The sequence below is a fragment of the Hemitrygon akajei genome, chromosome 1, assembly GCF_048418815.1.
Source record: "Hemitrygon akajei chromosome 1, sHemAka1.3, whole genome shotgun sequence".
NCBI lineage: Eukaryota > Metazoa > Chordata > Chondrichthyes > Myliobatiformes > Dasyatidae > Hemitrygon > Hemitrygon akajei.
This window is the reverse complement of record NC_133124.1, coordinates 102042845-102063550: the sequence shown is the minus strand read 5'-3', so window position 1 is coordinate 102063550 and position 20706 is coordinate 102042845. Positions and strand designations below refer to the sequence as shown.

The 20706-nt window shown below is 39.1% G+C and overlaps 1 protein-coding gene across 1 annotated transcript in view; it reads left to right on the top strand.

Moving 5' to 3' along the window:
* Window positions 1-20379, top strand: part of LOC140729155 (DNA topoisomerase 1-like) — a 40118-nt gene extending 19739 nt beyond the window's left edge. Inside the window, exons 7-14 of the mRNA XM_073048610.1 lie at window positions 625-768; window positions 11310-11495; window positions 14188-14256; window positions 14444-14558; window positions 16562-16689; window positions 18439-18533; window positions 19322-19471; window positions 19964-20379. Coding sequence (XP_072904711.1) covers window positions 625-768; window positions 11310-11495; window positions 14188-14256; window positions 14444-14558; window positions 16562-16689; window positions 18439-18533; window positions 19322-19471; window positions 19964-20066 — 990 coding nt within the window. The 3' untranslated portion in view covers window positions 20067-20379. The remainder of the gene's footprint in view (window positions 1-624; window positions 769-11309; window positions 11496-14187; window positions 14257-14443; window positions 14559-16561; window positions 16690-18438; window positions 18534-19321; window positions 19472-19963) is intronic.
* The last annotated feature ends 327 nt before the right edge of the window (window positions 20380-20706 follow it).

Below are 20706 nucleotides of genomic sequence, written 5' to 3'. Positions count from 1 at the left end.
TCTTGACACCAGCTTTGAGTGTTTGAAAGGTTGAAAGAATAGTTGATAGTAACTGTCTCATTCAAGTAATTTCTCTGGATGAGACTGACTTGCTCAAAGGTGAGTTTTGTATTATACTCCCCTTCTATGGAAATTCAGCTTAGTCCACTTCTGGTCCCTCAGAGACATCAAATCCAAGCCTGAAGATCCTTTATCAGTTCCTTCATGCTTTTAGTGCAAAATGACTGACTATAGAATATTGAGATTAGCCCAAAACAAACATGAGGTTGAACCAAGAATTTATGGAATGCAGGTGTTCCCACCCCACCCCCCTTTACAAAGGTAGAGCGTTCCTATGAAACCTTTCTTAAGCCAAAATGATGTAAAGCAAAGAACCATTCATTTATATGGGAAAATTTTTTGTAAAAGTGAAAATCCTGTTTGTAATGCGAAAAACAGGTTACTAATGTAGGTCTTTTGTAAAAGCGAACATTTGTAAAGAGGGGGAAGCCTGTATTGAGTTCCACATTAGCTATTGAGATGCTGAAAGCCTCTGGATCTTGATCTCAGTTGAAAAGGTATTATCTCTAGTAAATAACTAATAAGCACAAATGACATTGTATTGTTTTCTATTGAAATCTACAGGGTGAGAAGGATCTGCAGAAATATGAAATTGCCCGGCGCCTGAAGGACAGAATTAATGCAATCCGAAGTCAATATCGTGTAGATTGGAAATCAAGGGAAATGAAATCACGACAGAGAGCAGTGGCACTTTATTTTATTGACAAAGTATAGTATTTTATATTTCTGTTTAGCACATTGAAGTTAAATTAACTTAATGCATGACATTTTCCCTTTTTAACATTTCCACAGACCATTTAAAATAATGTATTTAAAATAATGAGGGGGATAGATCGAGTTGACGTGGATAGGCTTTTTCCATTGATAGTAGGGGAGATTCAAACAAGAGGACATTGAGAGTTAGGGGGCAAAAGTTTAAGGGTAACACGAGGGGGAATTTCTTTACTCAAAGAGTGGTAGCTGTGTGGAATGAGCTTCCCGTAGAGGCAGGTTCGGTATTGTCATTTAAATTAAAATTGGATAGGTATATGGATAGGAAAGGAATGGAGGGTTATGCGCTGAGTGCGGGCCAGTGGGACTAGGTGAGTGCAAGCGTCGGCACGGACTAGAAGGGCCGAGAATGCCTGTTTCCGTGCTGTAATTGTTATATGGTTATATGAATAATTCAGTTGCAGGCATAGCCAGGGAAAAAAGTATTTGTCTTTTAGGGACCTATAGAAAGTTCGGCATGTAGAGGGAGAGGACATGATTACCAAAAGTACCTTCCTGTATACTTAACAAAAATTGTAAAAATAGATTTGGACCTAGCACCGAGCCTTGGGGAACATCACTAGGACCATGGGACTCCAGTCTGAAAAACAGCCTTCCACCATGACGACATGAGAGACAACAGATACTGGAGTCTGTATTAAGAAACAACAATCTGGAGGAACTCAGTATATCATGCAGCATCTGTGAGAGGAAAAAAGTTGATGTTTCAGGTTAAAACCTGCATCAGTCCTGAGTTCCTTCAGCTCATGGTTGCTCTGACTTTACACCATCATTCTGTACGTTCTACCATAAAGCCAATTCTGCATCCAGTAAGCTAGCTCTCCCTGGATTCCATGCAGTCTCTTTCCATAGCAGCCTACCATGTGAAATCTTATCAAAGGTTTACTGTTCACCTTAACATTGACTATCAACATGCCTCTCTCAAACTTGCTTTCATCATGTCCTTGGTGAATATCAATAAGGCTTATTCATGTAGGACTTCACATCCCATGGTTTCATACACTAATTACTGATCTCTAAGCAACGAAAATACAAAAAACTGAGGTGCAAAGGGACTTTGGAATCCTTATGCAGGGTTCCCTAAAGGTTAATTTGCAGGTTGAGTCTGGTAAGGAAGGCAAATACAATGTTAGCATTCAGTTCAAGAGGATTAGAATATAAAAGCAAGGATGTAATATTGAAACTTTAAAAAGCGCTGGTGAGGCCTCACTTGGAGTATTGTGGGCAGGTTTGGCACCCCTTACCTTAGAAAGGATGTACAGAAACTTAAGATAGTTCAAAGGAGTTTCATGAAACTGATTCTAGGATTGAATGGCTTGTCATATGAAGAGTATTTGATGGCTCTGGACCTTTATTCACTAGAATTCAGAAGAATGAGGGGTGACCTCATTGAAACGTAATGAATGGTGAAAGGCCTTGGTAGAGTGAATATGGAAAGGATCTTTCCCAGAGGATACAGCCTGAGAATAGAGTGGTGTCCCTTTAGAATGGAGATGAGGAATTTCTTTAGCCAGAGAGTGTTGATTGGGGCTGAGAAGAAAATTGGATCAGCCATGATGAAATGATGGAACAGATATGATGGACCAGGTGGCACAATTGTTAAATTACTACTGTTGGATAGTTCTTGCCCTTAATATACTTATAAAGTGTTTTGAGTTCTGAATTTTCCCTAAGGATATTTCATTGTTTGCATTTTGCCTCCTAATTCCTTTAACTCCTCCTTACATCCTCAGTATTCCTCAAAGACTTGCTTGGTTCCAGTTTCTGCATGCTATATGCTATTTTCTCCCTTCTGATCAAGCTTTCAATATCCCTTATCCAAGGTTCATTTCATCTTTCCAGAACAAGCTGGCCCTAAGCTCTTACTCTCTTAAGAGTCACAAATGTTAGATGTAACTTGTCCCTTAAGCACCTTGTCACATCTGTGCCAGTGGTATAATTGTATCGAGACTTTGAAACAAGAGGTTCCAGGTTCGAATCCAACCGGCTCTTTGCACACTTTCCATCCATGCTGGGTTGAGCACCGAACTGGCAGTTCAGTGTTGTAAAACAGACAAATGCTAAAGGAACAGAAAGGTTGCTGCCTGATGCGCCAAACAAGGCGCAGGGTGGAACTTTATGCAAATGGTCACACACAATCTACCTTATCCAGATGCTATCATACATTGATATATTGATATCAGCCTTTCCCTCTTTTAGGACCTGAGGACAAATGTTATTTATTTTCATAACTTTTTAAAGAGTAGAGGATTTGCGTACCTGGAATTTATTTTTTTGAAGATGGTTTTTAGCTTGTTCTTTGTCCAGCAAAGCTGACAAGGTTAGTTCATAAGTGGCGGAAATGCACATCAGTTTAGTGGTTTCACTATATTTCATTCAAGAAATCCATTGAAAGGGATGAGAAGTTTTGAGCAGCGTCCATTCAGAGATCCGAAGCATGAGAAGACGTAGCTCTCTTGGGTTTGCCAATTCACTGCATAAGGCATCAACTCGCGGCACTTTGGTATCTTGAGCAAGCAGCCAATCGGAGTTGGGAAGTGTGAGAAGACACAGTACACGGGTTTGCCAATTGATTAAGTAAGTTATCAGCTCACGGCAGTTTGGTGTTTTGAGCAGTGGCCATTCAGCAATTCGGATTGATTGGCAAGAATTATTTAAATTAAGGCAGGGGCAAGAGGAGTGGACATGTTGGTGGGAATTTTGAGGCTTAGGCTCTGAGGCTTCAGCATGGAGAGGCTTGAGTGAGAGATGGCAAAAAAGCTGTAGGTAGGTTTTTCCTACTGTTTGTTTCTTGTTCTTCCTCCTTTGTATTTGCTCAGTTAGAACAGAAGAGATGCCAAGCAGGATAGTTGAATGCTCTTCTTGAGGGATGTGGGAAGGCATGGAGACCTCTAGTGTCTCTAATGACCACACCCACAAAAAATGCATCCATTTGCATTAACTCCACGTTAATGAGTTAGAGCTGAAGCTCCATGAACTCTGGATTGTTCTGGAGGCTGAGAGGGTGATGGATAGGATGTATAGAGAGGTAGTTACACCCAAGGGGCAGGACACAGGAAGCAGAAAGTGGTTAAACTGCCAGTGTAGAGTACCACTGTGGGCCATTCCCATCAACAAGTATACCACTTTGGATACTTTTGGGCAAGATAACCTAGCAGAGGAAAATCAGAATCATCAGGTCTTTGCCACTGTGTCTGGCTCTGTGACTTAGAAGGGTAGGGAGACGAAGAGCTGAGTTGTGGTGATAGGTGATTTGTTAGTTGGGGAAAGAGAAAGGAGGTTCTATGGATGAGAACAAAATTCCTGAATGGTATGCTGCCTCCTGGGTGCCAGTGTTCAGAGCATCTCAGATTGAATCCTCAGCATTCTGGGGTGGCAGGGAGAACAGCCAGAGGTTGCGGTCCATGTAGGTCCCAATGACGTAGGAAGGAAGAGTGACGAGGTTCCGCAAAGTGAGTTCAGGAAGTTGGGAATTAAGTTAAAGGGCAGGACCTCCAGGGTTGTGATCTCAGGATTGATACTCGTATCACGTGCTAGTGATGCCAGAAACAGGAATCATACAATTTAATTTGTGACTAAGATGTTAGTGTAGGAGTGAGATCATCAGAATTTTAGGTCATTGTGCTTTGTTCCAGGGAAGGTGGGAACCTATACGGAAGGGACAGTTTGCACCTGAACTGGAAAGGGACTAATACCCTGGTGGGAAAGGTTTGCTTGTGCTGCATGGGGTTGGGGAGATGGGTTTTGATAAACAAGTTGCATGGGGATGGGAACCAGAGTGCCAGAGCAGATAGTGGAGTGGTTGTGGAGACAAATGTTGTTAAGACTTCAGACAAAGTCAGGAATCAAAAGGTTGAGCATGGTGCGACTAATACCCTGAGCTGCCAATATTTCAATGCAAGAAGTATCTTAGGAAAGGCAGGTGAGCTCAGGTGTGGATCAATACATGGAATTATGATACTGTAGCCATTAGTAAGTCTTGGTTGAAGGAGGGGCAAGACTGACAACTCAGTATTTTGAGGTTCCATTGTTCTAGACGTGACAGAGTGGGAGAGATTAAAGGAGGAGGGGTGATGTTACTAGTCGGGGAATATGTCAGTGCATTGCTCAGTCAGGACAGACTCATCTAGTGAGGCATTATGGGGGGAACTGAGGAATAAAGATATGATCACATTAATGGGGCTGTATTACAAACCACCCAAGTCTGCAGAATTTAGAAAAAAAACAAATTTCTAGAGAGATCAGACTGTTGCAGGAAACAAGGTTCTTATAGTAGGTGATTTTTAACTTTCCATATTGACTGAGACTCCCATACTGTAAAAGGACTAGATGGGATAATGTTTGTCAAATGTGTTCAGGAAATTTTCCTTAATCAGTACCTAGAAGTCCTAACAAAAGAGTATGCTATACCGGATCTACAGTTAGGGAATGAGACAGGGAATGTGACAAAATTTGTGCAATTTGTGTAGGGGAACACTTTACATCTAGTGATCATTATGCCATTAGTTTCAAAGTAAATATGAAAAAATTAGGTTAGGTCCTTGGGTTGAGATTCTAAATTGGAGAAAGACCAACTTTGATAGTATCAGAAAAGATCTGGCAAGTGTGGATTGGACAGGCTGTTTTCAGGCAAAGGCCTACTTAGTAAGTGGGAGGTCTTCAAATTGAAATTTTGTATGGGCCTGTCAGAATAAAAGGTAAAGGTAACAGTTTTAGAGAGCAAACACAAGGAAATCTGCAGATGCCTTGGTTTTTGCTTTAGGGAGCCTTGGTTTTCAATTGGTATTGGGGCCGTGGTTAAGGGAATCAATGAGGTGCATAAATGGGAGGAACAAATGAGGTTATGGAGTCTAAAGTGCAAAAAACAATTTAAACAAAGAAATCGGGGGCTAAAAAAAGGCATGATGTTGCCCTAGTAGACAAAATTGATCCTCTGGAAGATCAGACTGGTAATCCAAGTGTGGAGCCAAAATAAATGGGGGAGATATTAAATTTTGCATCTGTATTTTTCAGGAAATGGGCATAGTCTCTAGAAGTGAGGCAAAGCAGCATCGACTTCATGGACTCTGTACAGATTGCATAGGAGGTATTTACAGTGTTGAGGCAATTTAGAGTAGATAAGCCCCCAGGGTGTGACAGTGTGTTCCCTCGGACTCTGGGGGAAGCAAGTGCAGAAGTCGCAGGGGTATTTACAGCTTCCGGTTTAAGACAGCTTACAGTAGTTCAGAAGGCAAAAAATTCAACTAAAGACATTATAACATCTTTTCTAAAGAAAAATGGCGTGAATTATTGCCGCAGACAGTGAGGAGGCAGGTAGAGGCGACGCTGGCTCACAGATGAGCCGTGCTGTGATCACAGATGGAGTTGGTGGTATTGCTGCCAGAGATGGAGTGAGCGATTTGGAGAGGAGTAGGTGCGGAAGAGTTTTGATGCCCATCCACCTAACACAGGTGCGAGGTTGGATTGTACATCAGTAGTGGGAAAGGTATTCTAAGGGATCGGTACTATAAGTATTTGGATAGACATGGACTGCTTAGAGATGGTCAGCATGGCTTTGTACATGGTAGGCCGTGTCCAACTAATCACGTAGAGCTTTTTGAGGAAGTTACCAAGAAAGTTGATGAAGGCAAGGCAGTGAATTGTCTCCAAGTGAACTTTAGCAAGGCATTTGACATGGTCCTGCGTGGAAGGTTGGTCAAGAAGGTTCAGTCACTTGGGCTTGCAGGAGAAGCTGGAGAGTAGTAGTAGAAGGCTGCCTCTCTGACTGGAGGTCTGTGACTAGTGGAGTGCCTCAGGAATCAGTGCTGGGTCTGGTGTTTGAAATCTATATCAATGATCTAGATGATGTGGTCAACTGGATCAGCAAATTTGCAAATGACACCAAAATTGGGGATGTCGTGAACAGCAAGGTAGACTGTCAGAGTTTGCTGTTGAATCTGGACCAGCTGGAAAAATGGCAGATGGAATTTAATGCAGACAAGTGAGGCTTTGTACTTTGAGAGGACCAACCAGGCTAGGTCTTACACAGTGAATGGTATGGCACCGAGGAGTGTGGCAGAACTAAGATCTGGGAATACAGGGTCATAATTGATTGAAAGTGGCATCACAGGTAAATAGTCATAAAGCTTTTCGCACATTGGTCTTCATAAATCAAAGTATTGAGTACAGGAGATAAGATGTTATGTTGAAGTTGTATAAGACATTGAGATCTAATTTGGAGTATTGTGTGCAGTTTTGGACACCTACCTACAGAAAAGAAATAAATAAGGTTGAAAAAGTACAGGGAAAACTTACAAGGATGTTTCCAGGATTGGGGGATCTGAATTGTGAGGAAAAGATTGAATAGGATAGGACTTTATTTTTGGAACATAGAAAATTCAAAATTATGAAGGGTATGGATAGGGTAAATCCACACAGGCTTTTTCCGCTGAGGTCGGGTGGGACCACAACTAGATGTCATGGATTAAATAGGAAAGGTGAAAAGTTTAATGGGAACATGAGGAGAAACTACTTTGAGTGAAGGGTCGTCAGAGTGTGGAACAAGCTGCCAGTGCAAGTGGTGCATGTGAGCTTGGAGGATTTTGGATAGGTACATGAATGTTAGACCTTAAGACATAGGAGCAGAATTAGGCCATTCGACCCATTGAGTCTGCTCCATCATTCAATCATGGTTGATCCTTCTTTCCCTTCCTCAGCCTTCTCCCAGTTACCTTTGACATGGCCGATCAAGAACCTGCCTTAAATAGACCCAGTGACCTGGCCTTCACAGCTGCTTGTGATAATAAATTCCACAAATTCAACACCTGGCTATAGTAATTTCTCCACATCTGTTTTAAATTGATGCCCCTCTTTCCTGAGGCTGTGCCTTCCTGTCCTAAACTCCTCCACCATAGGAAACATCCTTTTCACTTTAACTCTGTCTAGGCCTTTCAACGTTTGAAAAGTTTCAATGAGATCCCCATCATCCTTCTAAATTCCATAGAGTACAGGCCCAGAGCTGTCAAACAATCCTCATATAACCTTTTCATTCCAGGAATCATCCTTGTGAACTACCTCTGAATCCTCTCCAATGCCAGCACATCTTTTAGATAAGGAGCTCAGAAGTGTTCACAATACCTCAATGTAAGGCCACAGCAGTGCCTTATAAAGCCTCAGCATCACATCCCCGCACATATATACTAGACCCCTTAAAATGAATGCTCACATTGCATTTGCCTTCCTCAGCACTGACTCAACCAGCAGAGTAACCTTCAGGGTGTTCCGCACAAGGGCTCCCAATCCCTTTGCATATCAAATTTTTGGATTTTCTCCTATTTTTTGGAAAATAGGCCGCGCATTTATTTCTTCTACCAAAGTACATGGCCATGCATTTTCCAACATTGTATTTCATTTACCACTTTCTTGCCCATTCTCCAGATATACCCCATCCTTCTGCAGCCTTCCTGTTTCCTCAACACTACCTGCCCTTTCACCAGTCTTCATTATAATCTGCAAACTTGGCAACAAAGCCACCGTTTCCATCATCTGAAGCATTATTAGGGGTATGGAGAGCAGGTCGTAGGAAGTAGACATTTTAAAAGATTCAGCAGAGAACAAATGAGGGCCTCATTTTGAGCTATTTTTTTCTATGACTAACTGCATATATAAACTTGGGAAATACACTTAACTGAATCATCACTGGAAAACTTGAAGTTCATGTCATTACTCCCACAAATTGCAGCCTGTTGATTCAGAAAGTTTTTGAATAAAATGTGACCAATCAAAATTTCCTTACATTTTTTTCCTACTTGACTCCATGAGATTAATTAAAATTCTTACTATTCTAACAATTTATCGTTCTCTGTAGTTTTTCTATTGATCTTCCACCAGGTCCCTCTTACCATTTGTGTATAGTAAACACCTAGTAATCCAATAGCTACTTTCTATGTGTTAATTTCAGACAAAATAAAAGTACTGTATCCCTTTTCTCATACTGTTTCCACCTCAAGAGATGAACCATTTACCAGTATCTTTTTGTAAACCTACAGAGTCACACAGCTATCTTGACTATACCTCTCCAAGTTTTCTGTAAAAATGTTATTCCTTTTTCTTAGTTCCTTTATCTCTGCTGCATCTGTTCCTGGGGTGAGGTTTTTCTTTCCAGGACATAGCAGGTGTCCTCCTTCAAAGAACAGGATTTGCCTTGCTCCACCATTGAACTGCCTACACCCACATCTCCTACATTTCCCGGACATCTGTGGTCACCCCATCTTCCTGCCGCCTTAACAGGGATAGAGTTGCTCTTGTCTTCACCCACCACCCCCTGAGCCTCTGTGTCCAACCCATCATTCTCTACAACATCCGGCATCCTCAATGGAGCCCTAGCATCAAGCGTATCCTTTACCTCTTCACCCACCCCCGGTCTCCGCGTTCCGCAGGATCGCTCCTTCCATGATTCTCTTGTTCATTCATCCCTCTCCACTAATCTCCCTCCTGGCACCTATCTTTGCAAGAGGAATAAGTGCCACACCTGCCTATTCACCTTCTCCCTCATCAGTCCTTATAGCTGCTGCAACAATTCACCTGTGAATCTGCTCTGTTGAGCACCTCTGCCCCATCTGTAATAAAGCAGAATTTCCTCGTGACCAAACGTTTTAATTCCTATCCCCATTTCCATTCCAATATGTCGATTCATGGCCTCCTCTTCTACCACAGTGAGGTCACTCGTAGGGTGAAGGAGTAACATCTCATATTCTGTCTAGGTAGCCTCCAACCTGTTAGCATGAATATCGATTTCTCATTCTGGCAATTTTTTCCCTCCCCTTCCCCTCTTCTATTCCCCAATCGGGCCCCTTATCTCTTGTCCTCACCTACCTATCACCACCTCCTCATGTCCTTTCTTCTTTCTCCCATAGTCCACTCTTCTCTCCCATCAGATTTCTTCTTCCAGACTTTACCTTTTCCACTCAGCTTCTTACTTCATTCCCCCCCCCCACCCCCACCCACCTGGCTTCATCTATGACTTTCTAGCTTGTCGTCTTTCCCTTTTCCCCACCTTTTTATTCCCCTTTCCTTTCCAATCTTCATGAAGGATCTCACCCCAAAATGTCGACTTGTTTATTAATTTCCATAGATGCTGCCTGATCTGCTGAGTTTCTCCAGCATTTTGTACGTGTTGCATTTATTTTGTATTCCTGCTTGTATGTAAGCCTGATCTCTGTTGGTCACTATGGCATAACCCAATTTGGCAACTTCTGCTTGCTGCTTCTCAATCTTGTTTTTTAATTAATTCATGCACAGTACAGCATTCTGGATAACTTTACATTTCCCTGTATGTTCTTGTCTTTCTGATTTAGGAGGTTGTGGATCCAGAGAATCATGCAAAAGATCCAAAGCAAGCCTCTAATATGGTTCTGAGAGGGTACACTTTTGACAGAGGTGCTGCCTTTCAGTTAATACTAAGAAACTTCACACCTTACTTTATTTTTAACCAAGACTAATTTGCAAGACGAAGGCTGATTTTTCATGGCATTTACTGTATACTATCTGTATATGTACCTATGACAGCAATAAGCTTAAACTCAGACTACATTTGCATTTTCAGGTGAAGATCCTATTGGTACAGGAAGTATTCCTGAACTTTAAGATGCATGTTAGTTGCCACTTCTTTCCCCATAAATTTTTAGTCATGCTTCACAAAGTGTTTCATTTACTGTAAAGTGCATTGGAACATCTTGATATTTGCTATGGAAATTCACAATTTTATTTTTCCTGCTTTGGTCTCGGTGTTTTTTTTTTAAATTTTATTTTCCATGTGTGCACTTGTTGCTGACCTCCTTCCTCTAACAAATTAGTTTAAATCATTATCAGAACATTTCTTCATGTAAGGACATAGGGTTCATTTGATTAGGTTTGAACCAGCTAGGCTTATGGAAATTCTTCCTGCTCAAGACCATGTTGTAATGTCCAGAAATACAAAGCCCTTCAACGTACATCATTTCTGCAGGCATCCTGCATTATTTTCCTGTTTCTATACTTAATATCCAGTGTTACATGCTAGTAATCCATCCATCAAGGCCCACTTCTTTAATCTGTTTCCTTGCACCTCAAACTCTATCATTATGTCCTTGACCCTTTTCCTGTATTGGTTATTGCTTCCAATGTAAAATGCTGGAGGAACTCAGCAAATCAAGCATTTATGGTGATTCCTTTGGTATCTACAAATTATTGGCTCAAAACTTCAAATGGGTCCCAAGCATTATATAAGCAAAACTCTGAAACAAGCTGTTTGGCCCTCGTAAGTCTTGCATGTGACCCTTCTAATGAAAACTGAAGACATTTTTGGCCAAGTCATTATGGAAACTGTCACATTCTTGTGATTAGAATAATGTAATAAGAATTGATGTTCATTTAGTTCATTGATGTTCAATTGACTATTTAGTACGTATGTATTTTTTTAATTGGGCTTTAATTAGCACATTTTTTCTGTGCTTTTGCAGTTGGCTTTGAGAGCTGGGAATGAGAAGGAAGAAGGGGAGACTGCTGATACAGTTGGTTGCTGTTCACTCCGTGTTGAACATATTAATTTGCATGATAACTGTGATGGACAGCAATGTGTGGTAGAATTTGACTTCCTGGGAAAAGACTCGATCCGATACTACAATAAGGTAGCAGTGGAGAAAAAGGTATAGTCTTCAACTCCATCTAGTCAGAAATGCAAAGACACGACAAAGCGCCTCTAACATCTTAGCCTGCTTTAATGTTGGTAATTCAGTTATTTCAGTAATCACTGCTTAGAATGAAAAAGAGCACTTTAAACATTTCTACAAATTCATTTGTGAAAGCAGCAAATTGTGCAGATACCAGTAGTGATCTATATCGAGCTTAATAGAAAGCAGCAATAATGTTGCTAAAATAGCCTTGATGTGAGAGAGAAACTGTTGTCATTTCCCAGTTGTTGCTGTTACTGAAAATGAGAATCTTGAATGAAATTAATCTGTTTCTTTACCAATGACATAATTTGTTTTGACTGACATTGTGAACATCAGAAAGTCACGGACCCTAGACTCTGCCACTCAGCAACACATAACTGCTGATTTACAGCAACCAATTAACCTGCTAGCTGCCACATCGTTAGGAACACAAACCCAGTGCTGGAAGAACTTAGCAGGCCAGGCAGCATCTGTGGAAAAGAGTAAACAGTTGATGTTTTGGGCCGAGATCCTTCATCTTTAGTTTCCTCTAGGTGAGGTGCTTTCCTCCCAAGTCCTATGTGGACCCCAGGAGAATTTACAGACTCCACACAGAAAGCACTGGAGCCGAGGATCAAACCTGGGCCCTAGCATATCTACTAGGTACACCAATCTGCGAATTATTTGGCTAACGTGAAACACTAGCTAAATTTCACATAGGAATTCTCAGTAATGTTACTGGAAATCTCAATATTAGGAAGCCTTTAAGGATGTCCAAAAATGTGAAGGTGCCTGTGCTAGTTGTTAATTTATGTATTTATGATTATCTGAGTTGAACCACGGTTCAAACACAAAACCTTTCTGATCTGTGCAGCTTGCTACTATACCTGCTTAAATCCTGAACCCATGCTGGGTAACATGGCTGAGGTTGTGAACCTGTTGTTGGGTACAATTGAAAGCACATTCTACATTGCAACTTTCTGTCCTAATACTCAATGACCAAATTATTGGTATCAAACTAGCTATTTTATATTTTCATAATAAATTAAAAGAATTTATTGAATAATTGAATGGAAAAATAATCCTTGTATGTTAAAACTCAGATTTTGCAAGGCAAAAAAGTTCTTACTTACTTACTCCCTGCTTTAGCCAACTGCATCAATTTACTCCATTGTGAACTCAATTTGATACTTGTAGGATTCTGTAAGTTTTATCCCTAGTACTGCATCATCTCAAAGGCCATTTAGGCAAAACTCTAGATTATCTAGCCTTATTACCAGAGCAAATTGTAAGTTAATTGCCTTGGACTAGAGCAAGACGTGATCATAGAATGTCAAAACTAAAATTGCAAAAGCTGTGAAGTAGCAATAGCTGAGACCTACATTCCATCAGTTCCTGACCTGGGGTCCACAGACTCCTTACTTAATGGTATTTTTCCATGTCATATAAAAAGGATGGGAACCCCGGTTTAATTGTTTGGTTAAGGATGAGTACATAAACTATTATATCCAACCCCATTTCTCAATCGTGTTGCTCACCATCTTCAATAAGTGCTTCAGACAAGAGCTTATTTTCAGAGAAGGAGATTATAACTGACAGTGGCCAGATTCCAGAACCAAGGCAGTTGAGTCACAAAATGCAGATAATGTTTGTGTTCACGTGCATTTGGAGTCCAAAATCATGCCATTGTTAGCTCACTTTCTTAACGCATACAAGATGTATTTTACATTCAACTTCCACAAGGCAAAGGACTTCTGCCAACCTACCCTGATTGTACATCACTGTCCCCTGTCAATAAAGCTCGTGGCAAAACCCTGGAAGGCATGGACCATTGTTCATTACTTGCATACTGAGTAAGTCATGTTTTGGTGTGACAGGTCTTCCTGGTTTGTTAATTTTATTACGCTGCTGAAATCTTCAGTCTTTAAGGTCTCTGTAGTTCATTACTTCTGAGTCATTACATTGATTGGCTTCCTCAACACCTCAGTGAACCTCAAGTTACCCCAAACAAAAATAAACTTTGGCTACTTTTGTGTAGTTCAAATGGGATAAAAATATTCCATTTGAATAATATTGAATATTATTGAAACCCTAGTGATATATTAGTCTATGGTTTGTATTTTAAGTGTTGATAAAAATTGAGACCTGTGCTTCTTTTTGATCCAGAATTATGATGAACATTGTCTTTGCTTATTTACTCAAGCTTCACGATATCATTGAATATTGTTTTTGTCCCAATTAATTGTGAGTTCAAGCCCAGTCTAAGAATTTAAATATATTATCCAGGCTGATACTTTAGGAGTACTATAGGGAAGTACTTATGAAGCTTTAAATTAAGCTTCCATCTGTATCCTTGGATGCAGAGAATCATTTGAAGAAAGGCAAATAAGTTCTCTCCACAATCTTGGTGCAATTTCATCTTCAATTAATTTTTACCAAAACAAATTATTTGGGTTTTTTTTGTTATTTGAGGGACTTTACACAATTTGGCTGCTACATTCCCGCCATTACAATAATAACTACAAAGCAGAAGGACTCAATTTGCTGGTAATGTGGTTTGAGATTACCTTGATTCATGAAACAGACTATATATAAATACCGATTCTTTATTTGGTGTTCCTATATTTGTACATTTCTGTGCAATACACACTAATTTTGAGTAAACTATCACTTATTCTTTCCATAGGTGTTCAAGAATCTAAAGTTATTCATGGACAATAAGGATCCTACAGATGACTTGTTTGACAGATTGAATGTATGTTTTTCTTATGGTTCTTGTTGGTACAGATTTATCTAAATTCAGGTTCTTGTTACTGAAAACCTGTTTTAATACATCAATGTATGTATTGAATTCTGCTAACTTTTGTTTGCTGTAGTGAAAGCAATGTATTTCTCTGGAGCTGAGCATGTAAACAAACATTTGTTTTATTATTTTACTATAGACCTCAGACTTGAACAAGCATCTTCAAGAGTTAATGGAGGGACTCACAGCCAAAGTGTTTCGGACATGCAATGCCTCCGTTACACTGCAAGAACAATTGGCAGAACTAACAAACCGTAAGTGGCTATTCTCTCATTGAATAAAATATACAAAATGTGTTCAAAATATGCAGATACAATGACTTAACATTGAGTAAATCCTTTAATGAGAAATGGAGTCAGGCACAAAGTGTTCAAAGCAGTCAGCAGATGCACATCACCTATTAGACATCAGAAAACCTTGCTCTTATTTAGTAGCTCTGGTAGCATCTGTAGAGAGTTGGTGTTTCAGGTTGGCCTTTCTTTAACCTGAAGCATTTAACATTTATTTTCTTCATGTGCTGCTTTATCTGCTGAATGTTTCCAGCACTTTCAGATTTTATTTCATTTTTCCAGTATCTTCGTTCCTTTGACTTTTACTATTTGTTAGGTTTTTTAAAGAAGAAATTCCTTGTTAAGTTAAATAAAATAATGTTTTAGAAACTAGCTGGCAATTAAAACCCACTCAGGTTTTTAGCTGACTTTTTAGCACCTTTATTTTTTTCTTTCTTTGATCAAATTTATCTTACACTTTAGATATTCAACATGACTTCAACCGATATAAAGATCCCAGTTTACTATTACAAATGTTTCTATTCTCTTTGCGCACGTTTGCTTTATGGCAGTGGGTGCTTGTCTGCAACTATTTTGTATTGAGTGTGACAAGGGATACTTTGGGATTCTGAACTGTTACTTGGTCTCCAAAATGTTCAAAATTTTATCTAATTAGACTGGAAACCTGATTCTAAAAACAAATGGGTGCAGTTCTGATGTGTGCATAGCATTGAAATAGGTTCTTCAGCATCCACAGAAGAAATCCAAACTCCCTTAAATACTTATAGTAATGGTATTGAAATGCAAGTACCTTGAGCAGGAACACTTACTCGAGCCAATTCAAAAGTTCAAAGTTTATAGCTCAAAGTACATTTATTATCAAAGTGTGTATATAAGATATAAAACCTTGAGATTTGTCGTCTTGCAGGCAGCCACAAAACAAAGAAACACAAGAGAATCCACGTAAAACCCCACACAACAAAGGACATCAAACAGCCAATGTGTGAAAAAACTGAACAAGTGCAAACTCTTAAAAAAAAACAACAAATAACTGAACATGAACAGCAGTGTACCCGAAAATGAGTCCACAGCCGTGGAGCCAGTTGAGTGCTGATGGCTGCCCGCCACAGCTGCAGAGTCAGTTCACCGCTGCAAAGCCTCAGAGTAGAGCTGAACACCAGCTTGTCCTTATCCTTTGGCCTTGACACCTTGACCTTTTTTATCTGGCTTGGTGCTTAAATCAGCTAAACATCGGTTTGTTTTCTGCTCTTGGAACCCAGGCTCCACCGCTCCAATCTGGTCAAGTCTGCTCCAGCAAAGGCTGCCGCGGCCATACCAGTTTGCCAACAGAAACACCTGGTTATACCTGCATTTCAAAAGCTCACCTCCCGAAAGCTGTGGATTCCAGTGATCGTAGTCCAGAAAACGTTTGTTTAATAAAATAATTAGCCGTTTTGTTTGCTGCCCACAAAGTGTTGCCATGTTTAGCCCCAAGCAATTGTCATATCATTTCCAAGAAGGCTCCTGAGCAAACTTGAGTACAGAAGCAAGTTAGCACGTTAAAAAATTAAGTAGTGCAGATACAGAAAAACTTTGAAGTGGGTCACTCCAGAACAACGTAGCTGTGAGGGTCAATCCTAAAATAAGATTATTTGGGATTTGTATCAGGAAGCCCATAATTGCATAAAGTGAATCCATATCTGGAACAGTCTCCTGATTGATAATGAACGCTGGGCAATCGAAGCTTTCAGGTCAAAAATAGCATTATTGTTGAATTCAAGAAGTCAGGAATAAAGAATCTAATGGAGTTTGACATAAATTAGCCAATAAGAGGTTTACGTGAATAACTGTTCCTATGATTTGTCATTTGTGACTGAAAGTTGGTGTTGAAGGGTTTTCTGGATCCTTGTGCAGCTGAAATAGTTTGTAGAATTCACTGTAATGCAATTTTTTTCAGTGACCTGGTTTGTTTACATTTTTCTTTATAGCCGAAGACAGTGTTGCAGAAAAAATCCTGTCCTATAACAGAGCTAACAGAGCAGTGGCCGTTCTGTGCAACCACCAGAGGGCACCCCCGAAAACCTTTGAGAAAACCATGAAAAATATGCAGGCCAAGGTACAATGTCCTGATAACCAAAACAGAAAATAAAACTGAAATGTGCATTTACAGAGCTAGGGTTGTAGATTGGACTAGCAATTAGTCAGTGTAATGCTTTTTAAGAAGAATGCAACCAAGCATTTTACACAAGTGAACGTATTCCTTTTTAATGGGCAACTTGTCTATTTTGGAAGTATTTTATATTGCGCTACAGAACTATAGGCACCATGTGACTTGCCAGCTTTTCCTGATAACGTGTCTGAAAATCCCATTATTGTAAGCTAGCAATTTTCCACAGAATTTCACTACATTTCCCAACATTCTTTTTGTTTTATAAGTTCTATTCAGACTTTTTACTACAAGGAGAGATTTCTAATTAACAACTTGTCTGGATGTTTTTAATTTGCTAACATAAACTTAACTGGGGTCACATTTTAAATCAGTCATCAGTGTTTTCAGTTACCATTTGTAAAAGCCCTCTCATCAGGTTTGTTATTTACATTCTCCATCATTTTAGAAGTGGAGACAGATCTTCTGTTAATTAAAGTGAATTGTTTAAAATTAATTCAGTTAAAATTATTTTCCTTCATCACACCCCATTGTATCTTGGAAGTACATTACCATTCCTATTATCCTGGGATTAAAATCCACCTGCTCCCTATCCTAAAAGTGTAATGAGAGTGCCTTTACCAGATGGGTTCTGGCAGTCAGGGTACCTTTCTGAGGGATGAGCATTAATTGCCAGCTTTTCTTAGAATATTCACGTCCTGAGACTGAATTAAGTTGGCCTCCATCAATCCTACAGTAATCACCAATCCTATATGTGTATGGTCAATATGATTCCATCTAGGCTCTTCAAAAAAATTGATTTGTTTGATTTGTCTTGTTCATTATTTCCCCAAGTTTTCAGTTTCCCTGCATATCCTGTCCCACTGAAAAATATTAAGTTGTCATCTATCCACTTCAAGGATCAGCATTTGCAGACATTGCAATTAGAGAAGAAAGAAAATTTTAAAATATTTTATGCCTTTTAACTTCATTATAGGTATAACTTAATTTCAGAAATGTATGTTAACTTCAAATTATGAAAGGAAGTTAAACATGAGTTCAACTAATACCAAAGTTGGGTTAAATTAAAAGGTTAAGTTTTGTCTATTAAATATTTTCAGGTGCATTGCACAGTGTAGTGCTTAATGAGATCTGAAGGATGTGCTGTTTATCTGGATAAAACTTGCCTTGTGATGTGAAGCTGCAGTAGAAACCTTTCCAGCTTCAACCATGATTGCTGGCACAGTTCATCTCCATGTCAGGCGACTCAAAGTCAGTCAGATAAATTCTATTGCTACTCAAAGAACCCTTCATTTTTAAACGTTAACTGAGGTCTTGTTAGTGAAGTGGGTGGTTTACTCACCTCACAGGTAAGTAACTTGAGGGCCTGCTATAGAATCAGAAATTTATGACACAGATGATTTCATTTGACATTGTGTCCATGTTAACAAAAATGGGAGCTTCCCTCTTCATTCCGCAGTCCTATCGATTACCTTTATATGGTCTTTTTTTTTGCCTTCACACACTTACTCAGATGAAAATAGTATCTTCATCACCCATCTAATCCTTATTTTATTGATTACTTTTTTAACATTGGATGCCACAGTTTATCTCATTAGTAAGGGTGACAATTTTGTGGTTTATCACTTGATTGGGAATCAGTAAATTTGGTAGGAATAAATCAGGTGTGATTTAAAATTCACATTTTTCTGTTGGCAGATTGAAGCAAAAATGGAGCAACTTGATGCAGCTAAGAAAGATCTGAAAAGTGCCAAGGTGGATTGCAAAATGAAAAAAGATGAAAAATCTAAACAGTAAGTCTGAAAAATCATTGAACAATCTTTTACTAAAATTAATTATTCAATAGGAAGCAATGAAATGTGTATAAATCTGTTTTTTTTCTCTCTGTTGAGCTGATAGGAAATCACTTTTACAGCATTAATGCACTCTTGTTTCAAAGGATTTTCCTCCCAGCTTACTCTGATAGTAACAGGATGCTCATATCAAACTGACTCCTGCATTGATAGGCCAGGAACAGGCAGAGGCCATTCAGCTCTCAACTGAATTGCCATTCAATTGGTTCATGGCTATTCTGAATCTGTCAACTATGGTTGCATAACCTTTAATATTCTTCCCTAACTAGCATTAATTTTAGCCATGCCAGGTATTCCAAGACGGATATCCAGGTTTCTGATACCCTCCTGCTGTAGCAGTATTTCTTGGTAATACCATGAAACAGCTAGTTTTAGCTTTAACCTTATCCTTCATTTCCCATCATATTGTTTCAGTTTGTAGACCATTATCGTCTTGTGAAAAATCTACAGTGAATCTGACAGAATTATGTTGCACTCTTTAGCCAATTGCTCTGATAATATTCAGGCATTGACATGTTAAAAATGCATTATTTGGTAAGGAAGCAAGAAGCACCTAGAATATGGAGGAAGAGGTTGAGAGGGAAAGAGTGGAAAGACCGGTGAAATTTTGACAACAGACTGAAGTTCGGATGTCTTGGTTGGTTGGATGCAGGAAGGGTGAGAATGGGGGGAAAAAAACTTCCTGAAATGCTTTTCTAAATGAATTAACTTGAAGCTTCTCTGTGTAGTGTGGTTGAAAAGAAGAAGAAACTTGTCCAAAAGTTAGAAGAACAATTGAAAAAATTGGAGGTTCAAGCAACAGACAGAGAGGAGAACAAGCAGATTGCATTGGGCACATCCAAACTGAACTATCTTGATCCTAGAATCACAGTGGCTTGGTGAGCAAGAATAATACTGATTTTTTTTTTAATGTTGAAATGCAAAATTGTTTTAGCCATTGCAGTGAGAAATGGGAAAGAATGGAATTTGATCTACTGAATAATACATTCTATGAAAAAAGTATTAATAAAGCATGGGAGTTGCATATTAAGTGACTGTTTACTGCAGAAGAAGTTTTTGAATATCAATGTTGCTTCATTCACATCCAACAAATTCAGATATTGAAGGGCTAACTGGGTGGCACAAATAGTTTTTCCCTTCAAGACTTCAATTTTTATTTTTCCAGATGCTGTTCAATTTATAGCAGTTACAAATTTCAAATAGCCTTTATTATTTTGCTCTTTATAATGCTTTCTAAAAACTGTGTTTCATCTTTTCTAATTTGGTCAACGTAATCTTTAGTATCCTGCTGATTTATGAAATTGCAGTTGAGTAGTTCCCAGCATGAAATTGTACAATTTGGTTACCAATCCATTTTCTCTTTTTTGAAGGTGCAAGAAATGGAACATTCCCATTGAGAAGATCTACAATAAGACACAGAGAGAGAAATTTGCCTGGGCTATTGATATGACTGAGGAGGATTTTGAATTCTAAAACAATGCTCAACTCAAAGCAATTGTTCTGTACCTCAGGGAGTTAAAAGAAATGTTACATTATAAAGATTTGTACTCAAACACTTCAGTGAATGTTTCTGTTAATTTTGTATTCGTTAAATTTATATATTATACAATTTTTTTGTTAAATTTGCATTGTGCACATTTGGTAGGAAATGTGGAAAGAAGTAAGATTAGAGGTAATGAGTATATAAGCCTAATGAAAATTACATTTGTCTTTGTGGAACACATTCTTGAGTATACACAGGGAATGATTTCCTTCTGAACAAATAAATTCATTCTCATCATCTTAATATCTCAGTCGCATTCAAAATTCTTGAGCTGTTACATGTAAAATATGCAACCACTGCCGTTGCAGGGGAATATCGTATATAACTGTAACCCTCTCAATGGGGTTCTTACACCAATATGGCTCGTTAGCTAACAGCTACATACTCAGCGGTGAGAAAGCTGCCTTTCATAAGCTATATATGTCTAGGGTCGGTACGATTTGAGGTTCAACCAATCAGGAACCTTATTATGAGTGAATGCTGTGTAAATACTGCCCATATACAGTGATCGGTGGCCCAGAAATGACCAATCATACACTAGCATAAAATTATAAAAGTATATTTACCAAC